This window comes from Pleurodeles waltl, chromosome 1_2 (genome assembly GCF_031143425.1).
Source record: "Pleurodeles waltl isolate 20211129_DDA chromosome 1_2, aPleWal1.hap1.20221129, whole genome shotgun sequence".
In the NCBI taxonomy this organism is placed as follows: domain Eukaryota; kingdom Metazoa; phylum Chordata; class Amphibia; order Caudata; family Salamandridae; genus Pleurodeles; species Pleurodeles waltl.
In genome coordinates this window covers 1164237314-1164254506 of record NC_090437.1, presented here as the reverse complement: position 1 = coordinate 1164254506, position 17193 = coordinate 1164237314, and the positions used below count along the sequence as shown (strand labels likewise).

Genomic DNA, 17193 nt, shown 5'->3' with positions numbered 1-17193 from the left:
AGAGGAAGAAAGACTGCACCGTCTGGACCCAAAGAGAGCGTTGAGCTTCTTTATTGATAGAACAAAGGATTTCAGGCTGGAGGATCAGCTGTTTATTGGATACGTGGGAAAGAGGAGAGGAAAGGCAGTCCACAAGAGAACACTATCCAGGTGGGTTGTTCTTTGCATTAAAATCTGTTACTCTTTGGCAAAGAAGGATCCTCCTGAGGGCATTAGAGCTCATTCCACCAGAGCTAAGTCGGCCACTTCGGCCTTGGCCAGAGGTGTTCCTGTGGTCGACATCTGCAAGGCCGCAACTTGGTCGTCCCTTCACACTTTTGCAAAACATTACTGTTTGGATTCTGAGGTTAGAAGGGACGGCCATTTTGCACGGTCAGTGCTGCAGGATTTCTTGGTTTGACCATTTAGGCACCCACCGCCGGGCGTGGTACTGCTTTGGGACTCTATTCATTAGGTGAGGAATCCACAGGTAGTTGTATCCATCAGAAGAACGAGTTACTTACCTTCGGTAACGACTTTTCTGGTGGATACATTAGCTACCTGTGGATTCCTCACGGTCCCACCCGCCTCCCCGTAGCCTTTCTGGTCTTACCAAGTAATCCTTGAGTACGCTCCTCTTGGTCTTTGAGGGCGCAATAGATGTTGTATATATTATATTTATATATATGTATATATGTATATATCTTTGTGTATATGCTTGATATGTATATATATATTTTAAAAAGAGAGAGTTATGTATATATATATAAAAGATTTACTGTTATTCATGCAATGTTGTGTATTTTTACAATGTAATGGGATGTTGCCTTGCTCTTTCATTGCATTGCCTGGTTGTTCTCATGCACGTAAAAAATGATTGGTACTGACGTCCGCACGTCGTCGAGGACCTCTTATTGCCTGTATGACGTCAGACGGCGTCGCGTGGGCTAGAGTGACGTCCTCGTCGACGTGCAGAGACTAGTAAGAAGATTTCCGTCGAATGCTGGCGCCATGGGAGTATTCATTAGGTGAGGAATCCACAGGTAGCTAATGTATCCACCAGAAAAGTCGTTACCGAAGGTAAGTAACTCGTTCTTTTGGTATTTGACCCCGCCACAAATACACCAGTGGGATGTAGCAAGTTCTAAGGAGTGCTGGCGGGGTTCTGGTGGTACTGGGACCTTGGTTCACCTTATGTGGCACTGTCTGAAGGTAACTTGGTACTGGAATCAAGCCCTGAAGGACAGTGATTCTGCCTTCAACACCTCTATTCTTATGTTCCCTTTATACACAATATTAGGCTTCCCAAATCTCCTGACTTATCCCCTGAGTTCTATCATAAGGAGGCAAATGACTATGACTTTAGCAGCGACCCACCAGGTCATTCTCCACCAGTGGAGCATTGACATATCACGCAAGCACATCTCCTGGCTACACACACTTTGGTTTATCTTGGGAATGTAGAGATTGGCCCTGATTGCTGGGTCGGACTCTGCTACATACTCTGACCCAGGGGCTCCCTTCATACGCCTCCTCTCTTTTGAATTCCAAGAATTAATGTGCCCTACTTACTTACGACTCCTGCATTTGATTCTTGACCAGTTCCTGGAGTCTGCCCCGGCTCCTACTGAACATTCCACACACTTTACACCGACATCCTGATTCTGCATGGCACCACTATACCTGTACTCTTAGATACCATGGCATCGGGGAAGGGGCGTTATTTCCTTTAGTTTCTTTGTATGCATTATTCTTCATTGTCTCACATTTGCAGCATGCCCCAGGGTTAAGAGTATTTGCTAAATGTTTGACTTAACTCGATTTCTGTGCTTGCATTGGCCGACCATATGAGTTGTAGGCGATTACATTGTGTACTCACTGATATTGGCGATACTAATAAAAATAATTGTTTAATAAAGCGTCATATGGTATTTATTAATATTGTTTTTTACCCCAAAAATATTGGAGTTACTAAGCAACAATTACAATGCATTTCAAGTATATGTTATATCCTTATCAACAGATGCATACAAGGGTCACGTTCTGAGAGAATTAGACAAAACAGTAGCTACACTATTGGATGCGTATTGTGTACAATAACAACTAACTTATGTCTCTATCTATTGACATTGTTGAGTTTGGGGAGGGCCCTTCTTCAACAGAGGCAGTTACTGCTGGCATTGACCTTGTCTACTGTTTTCTACTGCTCAACTAAAGATTTACACATATTTCTGTAAACTACAGGAGCCTATTCAGGCTAATATACAACACATTACATTTACCTAATTCCCAACAAATTGGGAATCTTATACTTTCCGGTCTCTCAATTTCTTCACTGCAATACCCTTTTTGCCATCCTTTGTCCCTCCTATCCCATCCTTCTCGGCATGATGCTTCGTAGCAGTTTTTAATCCCTTCCTTTTGATTTGACTTTTGCCTTACATACTGGGTTTTGAGATGGCAGCTATGTAACATCTTCAAAATCTACTTTATTCTCACATTCCAGGTGAATTAATGATCTCCTTTGTCTTCTCGCTTCACAACTATCGTGCCTCCCTACTTTTGGGTTTCATTGTTTACTCCATTTACCAAAAAACACAGAGGGGCAGAAATAATAGGGCAGATTCGAACAAGAAAGTGTCCTGGTCCTGTGTATAATACTCCCATCTAACATATAAATCAAAAAGTATACACAGTTCCACTCAAGGAAATGGAATCCTATATATCCACGGTCCTTGGGAATTTAACTTATTGGAACAGGAGCCCTCACTCACCTTTTGGTGACATGCTTCATCATAGGGCTGTGCTCCACATCAGGCCGGCACTGCAATGCCTGACGGGCCCCACAGGGGGCTCTTTGCCGGGGATCTTTTTGACAATGAGTATAGGCCGGTCAATGTATATAGTGTTTAGGATTGGTAAACAGAAAAAAGAAAAAAAGGTGCTGCTAAAAATGACTAGAGGTCAAATGTATTTTATTAGGATATCTAACCTCGGTCATGATTAAAAACAGATGTGACGGGGAGGAACATGCTAAGGTCTTATCTCCCCTACAATAGAGAAATATAACCAACTGTCATCAAATCTCTCAATCATAGAGAGTGGTGTGTGGGAATAGGATTCCCTATACTAATATACAATCAAGGTCAACATGTTTCTCGCTATTTAGTCTGTACGATCTATTGCGATTCTTCAGGACCAATTAACCTACCTAATCCTAAAGTTAACTATTACCCTAAGTAGGGAGATCTTCAAAGAGTAGGAACCGGGAATATAGAAAATAGACAATGAGTCATAACATGGTACGGAACAATCAGTGATGTGAAATGTGTGAATACAATCAACTGAAGCACACGTGACTTTACCCCTTCGTGATGTGCAAGAAAAGGACCGTGGGAACAATGAAAAAAACAATAAACTGCAAAAATAGCCGTTCTTACCCTCCTCATACTAGTGGAAGGGCCCCATCAGGTAAGGTAGCATACATACATATCGTATTACTGGATACCATTTTTCAATATACTGCTGTGTTCTCTCTCCAAAATTATCTGGGCAGAGGTACTGGTATAGATATACCGCTATCAAATGTAGAGCAAAAAAACAAGTAGTGAGTAAAGTGGTGAGGAAAGTAATAAGTGAGTGCACAGTGGACAAACTGACCACAGTATCTCAACTTAAAACAAAACTGGTTATTGAGCTACACAAATATATAGCGTATTCATTTATAATTGGTCACCATACTAGGTATAAACAAGAGACAGGAACACGGACCGAATGTTACGGTCCAAAACAATATGCAACAAAACTGTAGGCAGAGGTAAAACCAGCACGGCAGCGTCAAACATAACAGCAGCAGTGGCGGGGACCGTGTAGAGATGCTGATCTCCCACGATTAAAAGAGCACGTATATCACAGTGCTCAATACCCGAGAAAGGGTCATAGAATCGGGTGAAAAAGGGGCGCGCGTGCAAAAGGGACAAAAAAGGGGGCGCACGTGCAAAAGGAACTTACTTGGAGACCTCCCATGGCTGGCGGCTCAACCTACCCAAGCTTGATCCTCCCAGAAGATGTGGATCAGCCGGTAGGCGGTAACTTTAAAAGGCCAGTAGAAACAAAAGAAGGCCCGTATTTGTCTATTGTGTCAAGGAATAGGCATAAAAAAAGGACAAACTAACCAAGACACAACGAGGCCCATGTTGGAAAGGGAAAGGTATCCCAAATATCATAAGGAATTTGAGATAAATAGTGGTGAGAGGTAATCTCTTTAATAATAGAAGCAGAAACAGAAGAGGGGCAGAAATGTCCATTGGGCACAAGAAGAACCCCAGATGGTAACTCGAAGCCGCAGCACAATACCACAAAAGAAACCCTAGTCTACAATCTATCGGGTACCATCCTTTCCCCATCTGAACTATCCGTTCTGGAGAAAGGACTGGGTTTTGTACCAACTCCTAAGGATGATTGATTTCGAGTGAACTGTGAGATTTCTGCTCTTTTCCATAAAATCCGGCTACACTTCTTTAAAGATCAACCTCCGCCTATCCTGGAGGGTGACAGGAATCCCTCCACCTTTATGCCTCCAGCTGCCTCCGTCCCCGTGGAAGTACTTACTTTTGAGAAGGCAGTACGCCGCGAAGTACAACACCTGGCACCTGTACATCCATTTCAAAATATGTCACAAATTGAGAAGACAGCCATCCATTCTTTGTCTCATAACCCAGATATCACCATTAAACCTGCTTACAAAAGGGGTGCGAATGTAATACTGGACACTGTGTTCTACAGACAAGAATGTCTTAGGTTACTGAGTGACAACACGTACTATGAATGCATTTCAACAAATCCATCTCCCCGTTTGCAATGTATCATCCGTGGAATGACAACTGAAGCTGAAGCAGCCGGTTGGATCACACGACAAGAAGCTGAATTCATGGATACTAAAGACCCAAGAACGCCTTATTTCTACTGCCTTCCTAAGATCCATAAGCGCACTCCTCCACCAGGTCGCCCTATTGTATCAGGGATCGGGTCCCTTTTAGAGCCCCTTTCCAAGTTTTGTGATATTTTTCCTTCACCCCATCGTCCAGAAGACACAGACTTTCCTTAAAGATACCAAGGACACTCTGGTTCTATTGGAACACATCAACTCAACAGGCACCACGGACATGTTGATCTGCCTTGATGTAGAGGCGCTCTACACCAACATACCACAGGAAGCTACCTTAACAGTAGTGGAAGAAATACTTCGGTCTACTCCCTGGACCTACAACACCCCCATTAGTTTTATCATGCAATGCGCCAGCTTGGCGCTAAAAGAAAACTTTTTTCAGTTTGAAGACAATCTGTATCACCAGATACAAGGTACTTCTATGAGCAGCACTTTTTAGCCTAGCTTAGCCTGCTTGTATATATACACTTTTGAACAACGCCATATACTCGTACCTAAACAAACATTGTTTTTTAACATCAGACTGTGGCGTCGCCACATAGATGACATTTTGGTGATTTGGAAGGGTGATGTAGATCAGGCCAAGGCGTTCATCCATTGGGTTAACACCTTAGACAACCACCTCCGTTTCAGTGCCAATTTTTCTGACAAGGAGGTTTCTTTTTTGGACTTATCGTTTTGACAAATGGGGTATTACACTCCTCCATGTTTCATAAACCTACTGATAGGAACAGTCTCCTACTTTATGACAGTTATCATCCCAAATCTTTAAGAAACAATTTCCCGTTTGGTCAGTTCTTGAGAATTAGACGAAACTGTTCTGAATTTACTGACTTTCATGCACAAGCGGACTCTCTGTGTCACAAATTGAGCGAACGCAAGTACCCCTATTCTGTTATCAGACAAGCCAATAAACGAGCCAAAAACATTCCTAGAGACACTTTATTGGTCACTAATACACGTGAACGTCAGTCTAGGTTAACTTGCGTGACCACCTTCACCCCTCTAAGTAACCATATAAAAAAGATAATTCACAGAAACTGACCCATCCTTAACAGTGCTAGTGAACTTCTGGAATGCCCCTTGCCTTTAAGAGAACACACAATATTAAAGATCTGTTGGTACACACTAAACCGATACCACAAAAGAATTCCGTTTCAACCAGAACTAGGTCGTGGCTGGGGGTCAACGGACACCTCCCTTGTGGTGGATGTAATATATGCTCACTGACCACCAGCACTCAAGAAATAGATTTGGGCGAATCTAAGAAATGGCAGTTGTTGACACACACTAACTGTTGCATGAAAAACTGTATTTACATGATCACTTGCCCTTGCAGTTTATGTTACATAGGTATGACCACTAGGATGGTCAAAACACAAATTAATGAACACCGCAGTACCATTCGATGCCAGCGATCTTCAATGAAACTGGCTAAACACTACATTGAACAGCATCACACCCCTAATGACCTTAGATGGGTCATTTTGGAGACCATTAGGGACCATAGAAATGTTACTACCCGTCTGTTTGAGAAAGAACAACGTTAGGTTTACAGACTGAGGACACATATCATTGGACTTAATGATGACATCCCTTGGACCGACTTTATTTATAGTTAATCTTTTTTGGACTGTGTGATTTAATTTCTTGACACTGGAATTTAACTTCCTCTATTTTACTTTACATGTTTTACAACACTTATTTGACCCTTCTTTTGATTTTAGGCTCTGGGCATTTACATCTCATAAAGAAAAACATTTTTTTGCTGACTTTTAAGTGGTCCTACCTTTAGTATGCAGATATCAACTGATGAATTATATAAGCATGTCTGCATTATTATTAAAGAGATTACCTCTTACCACTATTTATCTCAAATTCCTTATGATATTTGGAATACCTTTCCCTTTCCAACATGGCCCCCGTTGTGTCTTGGTTAGTTTGTCCTTTTTTTATGCCTATTCCTTGACACGATAAACAAATACGGGCCTTCTTTTGTTTCTACTGGCCTTTTAAAGTTACCGCCTACCGGCTGATCACGTCTTCTGGGAGGATCAAGCCGGGGCAGATTGAGCCGCCAGCCGTGGGAGGTCGCGTGCCCCTTTTTCACCCGATTCTATGACCCATTCTCGGGTATTGAGCACTGTGATATACGCCCTCTTTTAATCGTGGGAGATTAGCATCTCTACACCACGGTCCCCGCCACGGCTGCTGTTATGTTTGATGCTGCCGTGCTGTATTTACCTCTGCCTACAGTTTTGTTGCATATTGTGTTGGACCGTAACATTCGGTCCGTGTTCCTGTCTCTTGTTTATACTTAGTATGGTGACTAGTTATAAATGAATACACTATATATTTGTGTAGCTCAATAACCAGTTTTGTTTTAAGTTGAGATACTGTGGTCAGTTTGTCCACTCTGCACTCACTTATTACTTTCCTCACCACTTTACTCGCTACTTGTTTTTTTGCTCTACAATTGATAGCGGTATATCTATTCCAGTACCTCTGCCCAGATAATTTTGGAGAGAGAACACAGCAGTATATTGAAAAATGGTATCCAGTAGTACGATATGTATCTATGCTACTATATATTACTGATGATTTCGATATCTCTATTTAATTATGTCTTCTTTTCTATATCTGTATGTATATGCAGATTACATTGGACCACGCTAGCTTGATACCTTACCTGATGGGGCCCATCCACTAGTATGAGGAGGGTAAGAACGGCTATTTTTGCCATTTATTGTTTTTTTCATTGTCCCCACCGTCCTCTTCTTGCACATCACGAAGGGGTAAAGTCACGTGTGCTTCAGTTGATTGTATTCACACATTCCCCATCATTGAATGTTCCGTACCATGTTATGACTCATTGTCTGTTTTCTATATTCCCGGTTCCTACTCTTTGAAGATCTCCCTACTAAGGGTAATAGTTAACTTTAGGATTAGGTAGGTTAATTGATCCTGAAGAATCGCAATAGATCGTTCAGACTAAATAGCGAGAAACATGTTGACCTTCATTGTATATTAGTATAGGGAGTCTTAGTGCCACACACACAACTCTCTATGATTGAGAGATTTGATGACAGTTGGTTATATTTCTCTATTGTAGGGGAGATAAGACCTTACCTTGTTCCTCCCCGTCATATCTGTTTTTAATCATGACAGAGGTTAGATATCCTAATAAAATACATTTTACCTCTAGTCATTTTTAGCAGCACCTTTTTTTCTTTTTTCTGTTTACCAATCCTACACACTATATACATTGACCGGCCTATACTCATTGTCAAGGGGCCTGTCAGGCATTGCAGTGCCGGCCTGACGTGGAGCACAGCCCTATGATGAAGCATGTCACCAAAAGGTGAGTGAGGGCTCCTGTTCCAATAAGTTAAATTCCTAAGGACCGTAGATATATAGGATTCCATTTCCTTGAGTGGAACTGTGTATACTTTTTGATTTATATACTCCATTTACCCTCATCACCCCATTTTTGACTCCTGCGAACATACCCTTTTTGACTGCAGTTCTCTGCACCCATCCCCCCAGGTTAGCTTATGTCGCTTGTTTACGTTATTTGGGTAGTTGAAGTAGGTCTAATAAATAATTTGCATAATTACTATGAACATAGGCAGAATTCTGGTTAAGTTGGTATGTGCAATTTAGGGTAAATAAATAGCAATAGAGATTCTGAAAATTCAACATTATTTCTTGTCTTTACAAGTAATTCCAGGGTCAAGTTCAGAATTAATCACGAACTATGTCAGTTATATTATTGAGCGATTCAGGGCATTTACAAGTCTATTGATAGAAATATTTCAAATAAACTGAAAGACATCTTTGGGTCAAGTGATTTTACCTCAAAGAATTGGCATTTTGGGAGAGGTGAGAGACGTTTTACCTACAACTAATTTAATTTTGGGAGAACATTTTGGAAGAGCACAAAGGGCATTTTGGAAGAAAATGAAGAACAAGTTGATGAAATGTAAATGAAGTAACAAGTGACATACATTTTTAGTAAAACAAATCCTTATTTGAAGGAAATTATGAATCCTAATTCAGGAAAATATTTTGCTTAAAAAGCTTGACAATTTGATACGCTTTAGTAGAGGAACAAAATATAATAATCTAAAATGGCAGTATTTTTTAAAGTCAAGAATTCGTAGAAGAAGAAATGAGGTTGCTGATCATAGGGAGTATCATTTTGAATATACTGATTAATCCCAGATGGGTATTTCTGCAACCTGAAGAATCTGGTGACAAGACAAGTCTCCACCTCCTCTGGTCTTGTAGTATATATCATAATACCTAATAGCCAACAGCATTCACACTAACCATTATACAACTCCAGATGTAACAGCCTCAACTGTTCTTTTACACTTTCTAGTTCTTGTTTCATATGAACCTGAACAGTGGATTAGACAGGGGTGCTTCGGTGGAACCCGCTTTTCCTGCATTCCGACAGCCAGCGCCCTCATCAAGGCGATCACAAACGTTGTTACCAATTGTTCAGGTACCAACTGCTGTTTTCTCTTACATGCTTAGTTACCATCTTATGTCACTTCTGTGGCTTTATTAACACTTGTTATGTACCCCTTAAGTAAACTGTTTAAACTTTCTATGTTGATTGATGTCAGTTATGGGTACTACTAAGATTCACCACTGCAAGACGTGCATACAACTAACCTTCCGACTACCTCACACAAAAACATAGTTTTAAATTTACTCCCAAAATGTACTCCCATACGTTTCCACCTAGGGTTGAATTTCAGACTGCTGCCATGACATTCACTTATGACTTCACAATTCCGCCTGGAAACCGAGACTGATGTAGATTCCCAGCAGTAGTTTTTTTGTGAATTCTATATTATTCACATGCATAACAATTTGTGCATGCATAAATGTACATTTCTGATGGATACAACTACCTGTGGATTCCTCACCTAATGAATACTCCCATTGCGCCAGCATTCGACGGAAATCTTCTTCCTAGCTTCTGCACGTCGACGAGGACGTCACATTTGCCCACGCAACGCTGTCTGACGTCATACAGGCAATAAGAGGTCCTCGCCGACGTGCCGACGTCAGTTCCCTTTTTTCCGTGCCATTCGAAACGGTTATCTTCGAGGGAGCTACTGTTGCTGTTCGGCAGTTACAGTGTGTTTTTGCCTGTGTGTTTTTTCTCTGAGGTTACTATGTCTCAGAGGAAGTCTGTTTTTAAGCCCTGTCGAGAATGTGGGGGCAAAATGTCGGTTACTGACCCACATTCGGACTGTTTGTGGTGTTTGAGTTCCGACCATGATGTGGCCAGGTGTGATTCATGTCAGCACATGAATCCGAAAGCCCTGAAGGAGCGAGAGGCCAAACTTTTTATAGCGAAATCGAAGAGAAAGGAGAAGAGGCACCATAGAAAATCCTCCTCGCCGAAGTCTCATCGAAGTCATCGAGACTCCCGGCGCCGTCGGGAATCACGGCGCCGGTCGAGTAAGGAGAGGTCTCGGTCGAGGTCGCCATCGACTCGGCGTCGGAAGACTTGGGAGGTCAGCCCCACAGTCACTCCTCATCCATCGACGCCGTTGCCTTCTCCAACCTCGCCGACTTCGCACGGGTCTTCGGGCCAGCCGCCTCCAGTATTTGAGGTGCCACAGCCTCAAATGTTCTCACCGACGTTGCAGACGTCGAGGCCGGCGTCGGTGTCGCCTTCAATCCAGGCACCCCAGTATCCGGCTGTTCCGGCCCCTGGAGCCGATAATACTGCATTTTTAAATGCAATGTTTTCCATCTTTCAGCAGATGGCTCCAGGTGGCGCACCGGCTGGGCCTTCGGGACCTTTGGCTTTCAGTTTGGGTGCTCTGGCTCCGCTGCGACCAGCACCCTTTATGCCCTTTCTCCCCTTGGGGAACGTGGGCTCGGCACCGGTGTCGGCTCCGGTGGCTCCAGAGACTTCGGCTCCGGAGGTTTCGGCTCCATCGGCTTCGGTGTTTCGGCCAGTGACACCGTCTGGGCCTTCTGCGACTCTGAGGCAGTCTTCTCTTCATCCGACTCCTGGTTCGGCGCCGAAGCTACCTGTGGCGCCTGTTGACCCGGCGTCGGACGGATCCGGTGATCAGCGTCGTTCTTCGACATCTGCTGACGCCATGTCGACGCCGAGGATTGAGGAGAGGCTGCATTCGAGGAGACGTGCTCTCCGTCTCTTGGAAGAACAAGAGTATCAGCAGGTCCTGGAGGAAGGAGAAATTGAGGACTCTGGCGAGGGTCTTCATGGGCTGGACACCGCTAGTGGCCTTGATACTTCCCCTGAGTGGGACTTGTCATCTCCAGGGGAGTATACTGAAGAGGCGGCCACTTTTCATGCTGTGATAAAGAAGGCAGCTAACTTCCTGGAACTGCCTTTGCCGGTAACTGAGGCGAAGCAAAATCTGCTGACTGAGGTTTTACATCCGGCCTCTACATCAGCAGAGCCTCTTTTGCCATTTAACGAGGCGCTGCTGGAACCTGTGTTGGAGGTCTGGAAGAAGCCGGTATCTTCCTCCGCGGTCAATAGGTCTGTGGCCAGGAGGTATCGGACTGCACCAACTGACCCTGGCTTTCTTTCCAGACACCGTACGCCTGAAAGCTTGGTGGTCCAGGCTTCCTGTTCGACAAGATCTGCGCCTGGATCTTTTCCATCAGTGCCGGCGGACAGGGACTCCAAAAAGATGGATACTCAATCCAAGAAAGTGTTTTCGTCATGTAGCATGGCGTTAAAGTCCACCAATGCTACGTGTATTTTGGGGAGGTACATTTATGCTCTGATGGACGAGATAACATCTACGCATAGAGAGGTTCCTCAAGGGCTGTTGAATCTCGTGTCAGACGCTCAAGCTGCTGCAACCCAGGTTATCCAATCTGGGTTGGATACAACTGACTCGGTGGCCAGAGCGATGGGCACGGCTGTGGTTGCGAGAAGACAGGCTTGGCTTCGCAACTCAGGGTTCTCTTCGGATGTGCAGTCGACCCTGTTGGACCTCCCTTTTGATGGGGACAAGCTCTTTGGTGCCAAGGCAGATTCAGCTTTGGAGAGGTTTAAGGAGAGCAGGGCCACGGCCAAGTCGTTAGGACTACAAGCCACTTCTTCTGCCTCCTCCAGATTTTTTAGGAGGTTTCCAGGCTTTGGTCGTGGCTCATCCTCTTCCTCCTTTCGGGGGAAATTCCAACAGCCTACCTCTTCTCTCACCTACAGATCTTTTAGAGGGAGGGGTAGGGTTCGTACCAGGGGAGCCTCTCAGCAGCACTCTGCCTCTTCTTCTTCCTCTGGAGGGGTGCAGCAGGGGAAGCAGCCTTAGGCTTCCACCAATTCCCACTCACTCCTCTCCTGTAGGGGGAAGGTTACTGTATTTTCTTCGCAAGTGGGAGGTCATCACAACAGACGCCTGGGTTACCAGCATTGTGAGAAAAGGCTACGCCCTTCCCTTTCGGGAGTTTCCGCCCCCCATCCTGCCCCGCCCATCCTATTGTTCAGAAGAACACCTCCTGTTGTTAGAACAGGAGGTTCAAGTCCTCCTTTTAAAGGGCGCGGTGGAGTTGGTTCCAGAGCAGGAAAAGGGTCAAGGTTGTTATTCAAGGTACTTCCTGATTCCCAAGAAGGATGGTCGGTTGAGACCAATCCTGGACCTGAGGATTTTGAATTGGTTCCTCAAACAGGAAAAGTTCAAGATGCTGACCCTAGCTCAGGTGCTTTTGGCGTTGAACAAGGGAGATTGGATGGTGTCTGTCGACTTGCAGGATGCTTATTTTCATATCCCGATACTCAAGTCGCACAGGAAGTATCTCCGGTTTGTGGTAGGGTCGCAGCACTATCAGTTTGCGGTCCTCCCGTTTGGTCTTACTTCAGCACCTCGAGTCTTCACAAAGGTGATGTCAGTGGTTGCGGCAGAGCTCAGGAGGAAGGGGATAGCAGTATTCCCTTACCTGGACGATTGGTTGATCAAAGCCAAGTCCCCAGAGCTTGTGTTGCAGGATCTGCAGTCGACAACCCAGTTGTTGTTCGACCTGGGCTTTTCGGTGAACGTGCCCAAATCTCACCTAGAGCCCTCTCAGCGCCTCCTGTTCATAGGGGCAGTACTGGATACGACATTGAATCAAGCCTTCCCTCCGCCACAGCGGATTCAAGACATTCAGGCATTGGTTCCAATGTTTCAAAGTGGAGCGGTCATTCCAGTCCTCAAGGTCCTACGTCTGCTCGGTCTGTTTGCCTCCTGCATACTGTTGGTCACGCATGCTCGCTGGCACATGAGGGCTCTTCAGTGGTGCCTCCGAAAGCAGTGGTCTCAACTCAAAGGAGATCTCGAAGGTTCAGTCAAGATCTCCAGAGATGCTGCCACGGATTTGAAGTGGTGGATTGCGGACGACAATCTTTCCCGGCGGAGGCCGTTCACGCAGCCTCCACCAGTGACCACGGTCATAACGGATGCTTCCACTCTAGGGTGGGGAGCTCATCTGGGGGACCTGGAGATCAAAGGGCTTTGGTCTCCAGAGGAACAGATGTTTCACATCAATCTGTTGGAGTTACGGGCTGTACGTCTGGCTCTCAAGGCCTTCCTCCCATCCCTTCGCGGTCAGTCGGTTCAGGTCCTGACGGACAATACTACCGCGATGTGGTATATAAACAAACAGGGAGGAGTGGGGTTGTACCTTCTCTGCAGAGAAGCTCTTCGGCTATGGTCCTGGGCAAAGGACCATCAGATTTGCTTGGTAGCAAATCATCTGGCCGGAGTCTTGAATGTACGTGCGGACAGTCTCAGTCGCCATTTCTCGGCCGACCACGAGTGGCGTCTCCATCCAGATCAAGTCCGTTTAATCTTCCAGATGTGGGGGTTTCCTCGGATAGATCTGTTTGCCATCCGAGAGAACTCGCACTGCCTGTTATTCTGCAGCCTCCAGTATCCGGTGCAAGGAGCGTTGGGGGACACGTTTCAGAGAACCTGGTGCGACCAATTGCTTTACGCGTTTCCCCCCCATACCCTTGATTCCTCGAGTGTTGAGGAAGATTCGCCAAGACCGGGCCCAAGTCATCTTAATAGCTCCGGATTGGCCAAGAAGGGTGTGGTATTCAGATCTTCTCCAACTCTCACTGTGCCCTCCGCTCCGTCTCCCTCTCAGGGCAGACCTCCTCTCGCAGTCGCAGGGGCAGGTTTTACACCCCAACCTCCAGAGTCTGCACCTTCATGCCTGGAGATTGAGCGGGGCAACCTGAGTTCCTTTTCTCTCCCGCCTGATGTAGTGGATGTTATCTTAGCGGCCAGGCGACACTCCACTAAATCTATCTACGCTAATAGGTGGTCTAAATTTGTGGTATGGTGTGGAGAGAGACAGATTGATCCCTTACGTGCTCATTTGTCAGATGTTTTATCTTTTGCTTTAGCACAGAGGGGTTGTGCAGTGGCTACTATTAAGGGTTACTTGTCTGCTTTGTCAGCCTTCATTTGTCTTCCAGACCAGCCTTCGTTATTTAAATCTCCTATAGTACTTAGATTCTTAAAGGGCCTTATGAATACATTTCCTCCAAATCCTTTCGTTATGCCTCAATGGGATTTGTCCTTGGTCCTAACTTTCCTTATGGGGTCCCCTTTTGAACCTATGCATTCTTTCCCCTTAAGATTGTTAGTTCTTAAAACAGTCTTCCTGGTTGCTATAACATCTGCAAGGAGAGTGAGTGAGTTGCAGGCTTTGTCAGTAAAACCCCCTTATACAACTTTTTACGGGGATAAGGTGGTGTTGAGGACCAAGGCTGCTTTCCTTCCGAAGGTTGTTTCACCCTTTCATTTGGCCCAGACAATTACTCTGTCCACGTTCTATCCTCCGCCTCATCCTTCAAAGGAAGAAGAGAGACTACACCGCTTGGACCCAAAGAGGGCGTTAAGCTTTTACATAGACAGGACGAAGGATTTCAGGCTGGAGGATCAGCTTTTCATCGAATACGTGGGCAAGAGGAGAGGAAAGGCAGTCCACAAAAGAACACTCTCCAGGTGGGTTGTTCTTTGCATTAAAATGTGTTGCTCTTTAGCAAAGAAGGATCCTCCTGATGGTATTAGAGCTCATTCCACCAGAGCTAAGTCGGCCACTTCGGCCTTGGCCAGAGGTGTTCCTGTGGTCGACATCTGCAAGGCCGCAACTTGGTCGTCCCTTCACACTTTTGCGAAACATTACTGTATGGACTCTGAGGTCAGAAGGGACGGCCATTTTGCACGGTCAGTGCTGCAGGATTTCTTGGTTTGACCATTGAGGCACCCACCACCGGGCGCGGTACTGCTTTGGGACTCTATTCATTAGGTGAGGAATCCACAGGTAGTTGTATCCATCAGAAGAACGAGTTACTTACCTTCGGTAACGACTTTTCTGGTGGATACATTAGCTACCTGTGGATTCCTCACGGTCCCATCCGCCTCCCCGTTGCCTGTTTGGTCTAACCAAGTAATTCTTGAGTGTGCTCCTCTTGGTTTTGAGGACTGGTATAGATTATGTATATATGTGCATGTGTATATATTTATATATTTTTATATATATATATATATATATATGTTTATATTTAGTGTATATATTTATTTATTTTAAAAAAATAATTAATTATTAAATTAGTGATCCATTTTCTCGCAAGGATGTGTTGTTTACAATGTCATGAAATATTGCTTTTGTCTTTCATCTCATTGGATTATTATTCTCAGGCACGTACAAAATGTTGGTACTGACGTCGGCACGTCGGCGAGGACCTCTTATTGCCTGTATGACGTCAGACGGCATCGCGTGGGCAAATGTGACGTCCTCGTCGACGTGCTGAAGCTAGGAAGAAGATTTCCGTTTAATGCTGGCGCAATGGGAGTATTCATTAGGTGAGGAATCCACAGGTAGCTAATGTATCCACCAGAAAAGTTGTTACCAAAGGTAAGTAACTCGTTCATTGCACACATTTTTTTCCTCCAAAGGGTAATTTTTTCACACCTGTATCAACGGTGAGAATGTACCTTGCGAAACATTTGGAAATAACCCAAGTAGCATTTTTCAGTCATCAATTATACACCCCTCAGTATTCACTGTCCTTTCCCTGTTGATTGTGTAGCTACCTGTTTAAAATAGTTAAAAACTTGTTTCTAAAAATAAAACCTATTTGTTATTTATTTATAAAGTATTTTCAGCTTTGTATAAATTATAAAATTAAATAATTAAAAGATCAAATTAAAGTAAAATTTTCATTAAAATATCATTACATTACTCTTAATTCTTCAGCATTTTAAAGAATGTTTAATGCATATTTAAAAATGCATTTTTTTCTGTATGTCCAAATTTATTTTACAATTTAACCTTCAGATAAATGTTTTATTTAATTTAAAATATTTAAATTGATTAAAAGTCAAATTCGAAATTAGGTTTATAGTCTTGTAATATTTTTAGGTCCGTTCTATATTTAAATTCAACATAAAATTCAGTTACATCAACATTTACCAAAACATGTTTATTAATTTATTACAAAGCTTGATAAATGTTTTAAAAATGTTCCCTATAGATTACCTCTTTGACGACTGTGGAGTCTTCCTCGGGTAAATTATAGGGAAAAGTAAAAAAAAGTTTATTCAAACAAATTAGTAAAACAATTTTTATGTAGACAGTGCTGTTAATTTTATTTCATTCATATAAATATATTATTTTAAATTATTTTTTCTGAAGTTTAACTTAAAATATAAAATATAAATTTACACCTAAAGCAAAAAGTTATTTTTTTCTTTTTATACATTAGCAATGAAAAGTGATGATTAGAATTAACTAAAGGCAACATCATTATAATTTAATAAAAACAATAATGTTACATTATATATATATATATATATATATATATATATATATATATATATATATATATATATATATATATATATATATCCAAACAGTGTTTTAAGATATTTTTTATTTAAATAATACAAAGGGTTTTATTTTAGATTTTTTAACATTACATTATATTTGTATATATGTTTAACTATTTTAAATGATTTAATTAGATTTAACACTATTTCCTACTGGGTTTATTTTAAATCCCTACCTCCATCATTTTTTATAGGAGTGTGTTGCAGCACAACTAGTTGGCCATGTGTGGTGCTGGTGATGCTACTGTTTTGTTTGATAGTAGCATCTTATTCTGATGGATACAACTACCTGTGGATTCCTCACCTAATGAATACTCCCATGGCGCCTGCATTCGACGGAAATCTTCTTACTAGTCTCTGCACGTCGACGAGGAC

At 43.3% G+C, this 17193-nt stretch overlaps 1 protein-coding gene across 8 annotated transcripts in view; it reads left to right on the top strand.

The window, feature by feature from the left end:
• The window catches only part of JAKMIP1 (janus kinase and microtubule interacting protein 1), a 1798968-nt gene that overhangs the window by 1090477 nt on the left and 691298 nt on the right, over positions 1–17193 (top strand). For 4 of the 8 annotated variants that reach the window (XM_069203046.1, XM_069203073.1, XM_069203052.1 and 1 more), the window contains one exon: positions 9312–9437. The exons of the other annotated variants lie outside the window; for them this stretch is intronic. In XM_069203046.1, coding sequence (XP_069059147.1) covers positions 9312–9437 — 126 coding nt within the window. The remainder of the gene's footprint in view (positions 1–9311; positions 9438–17193) is intronic. 8 annotated transcript variants of the gene reach the window in all.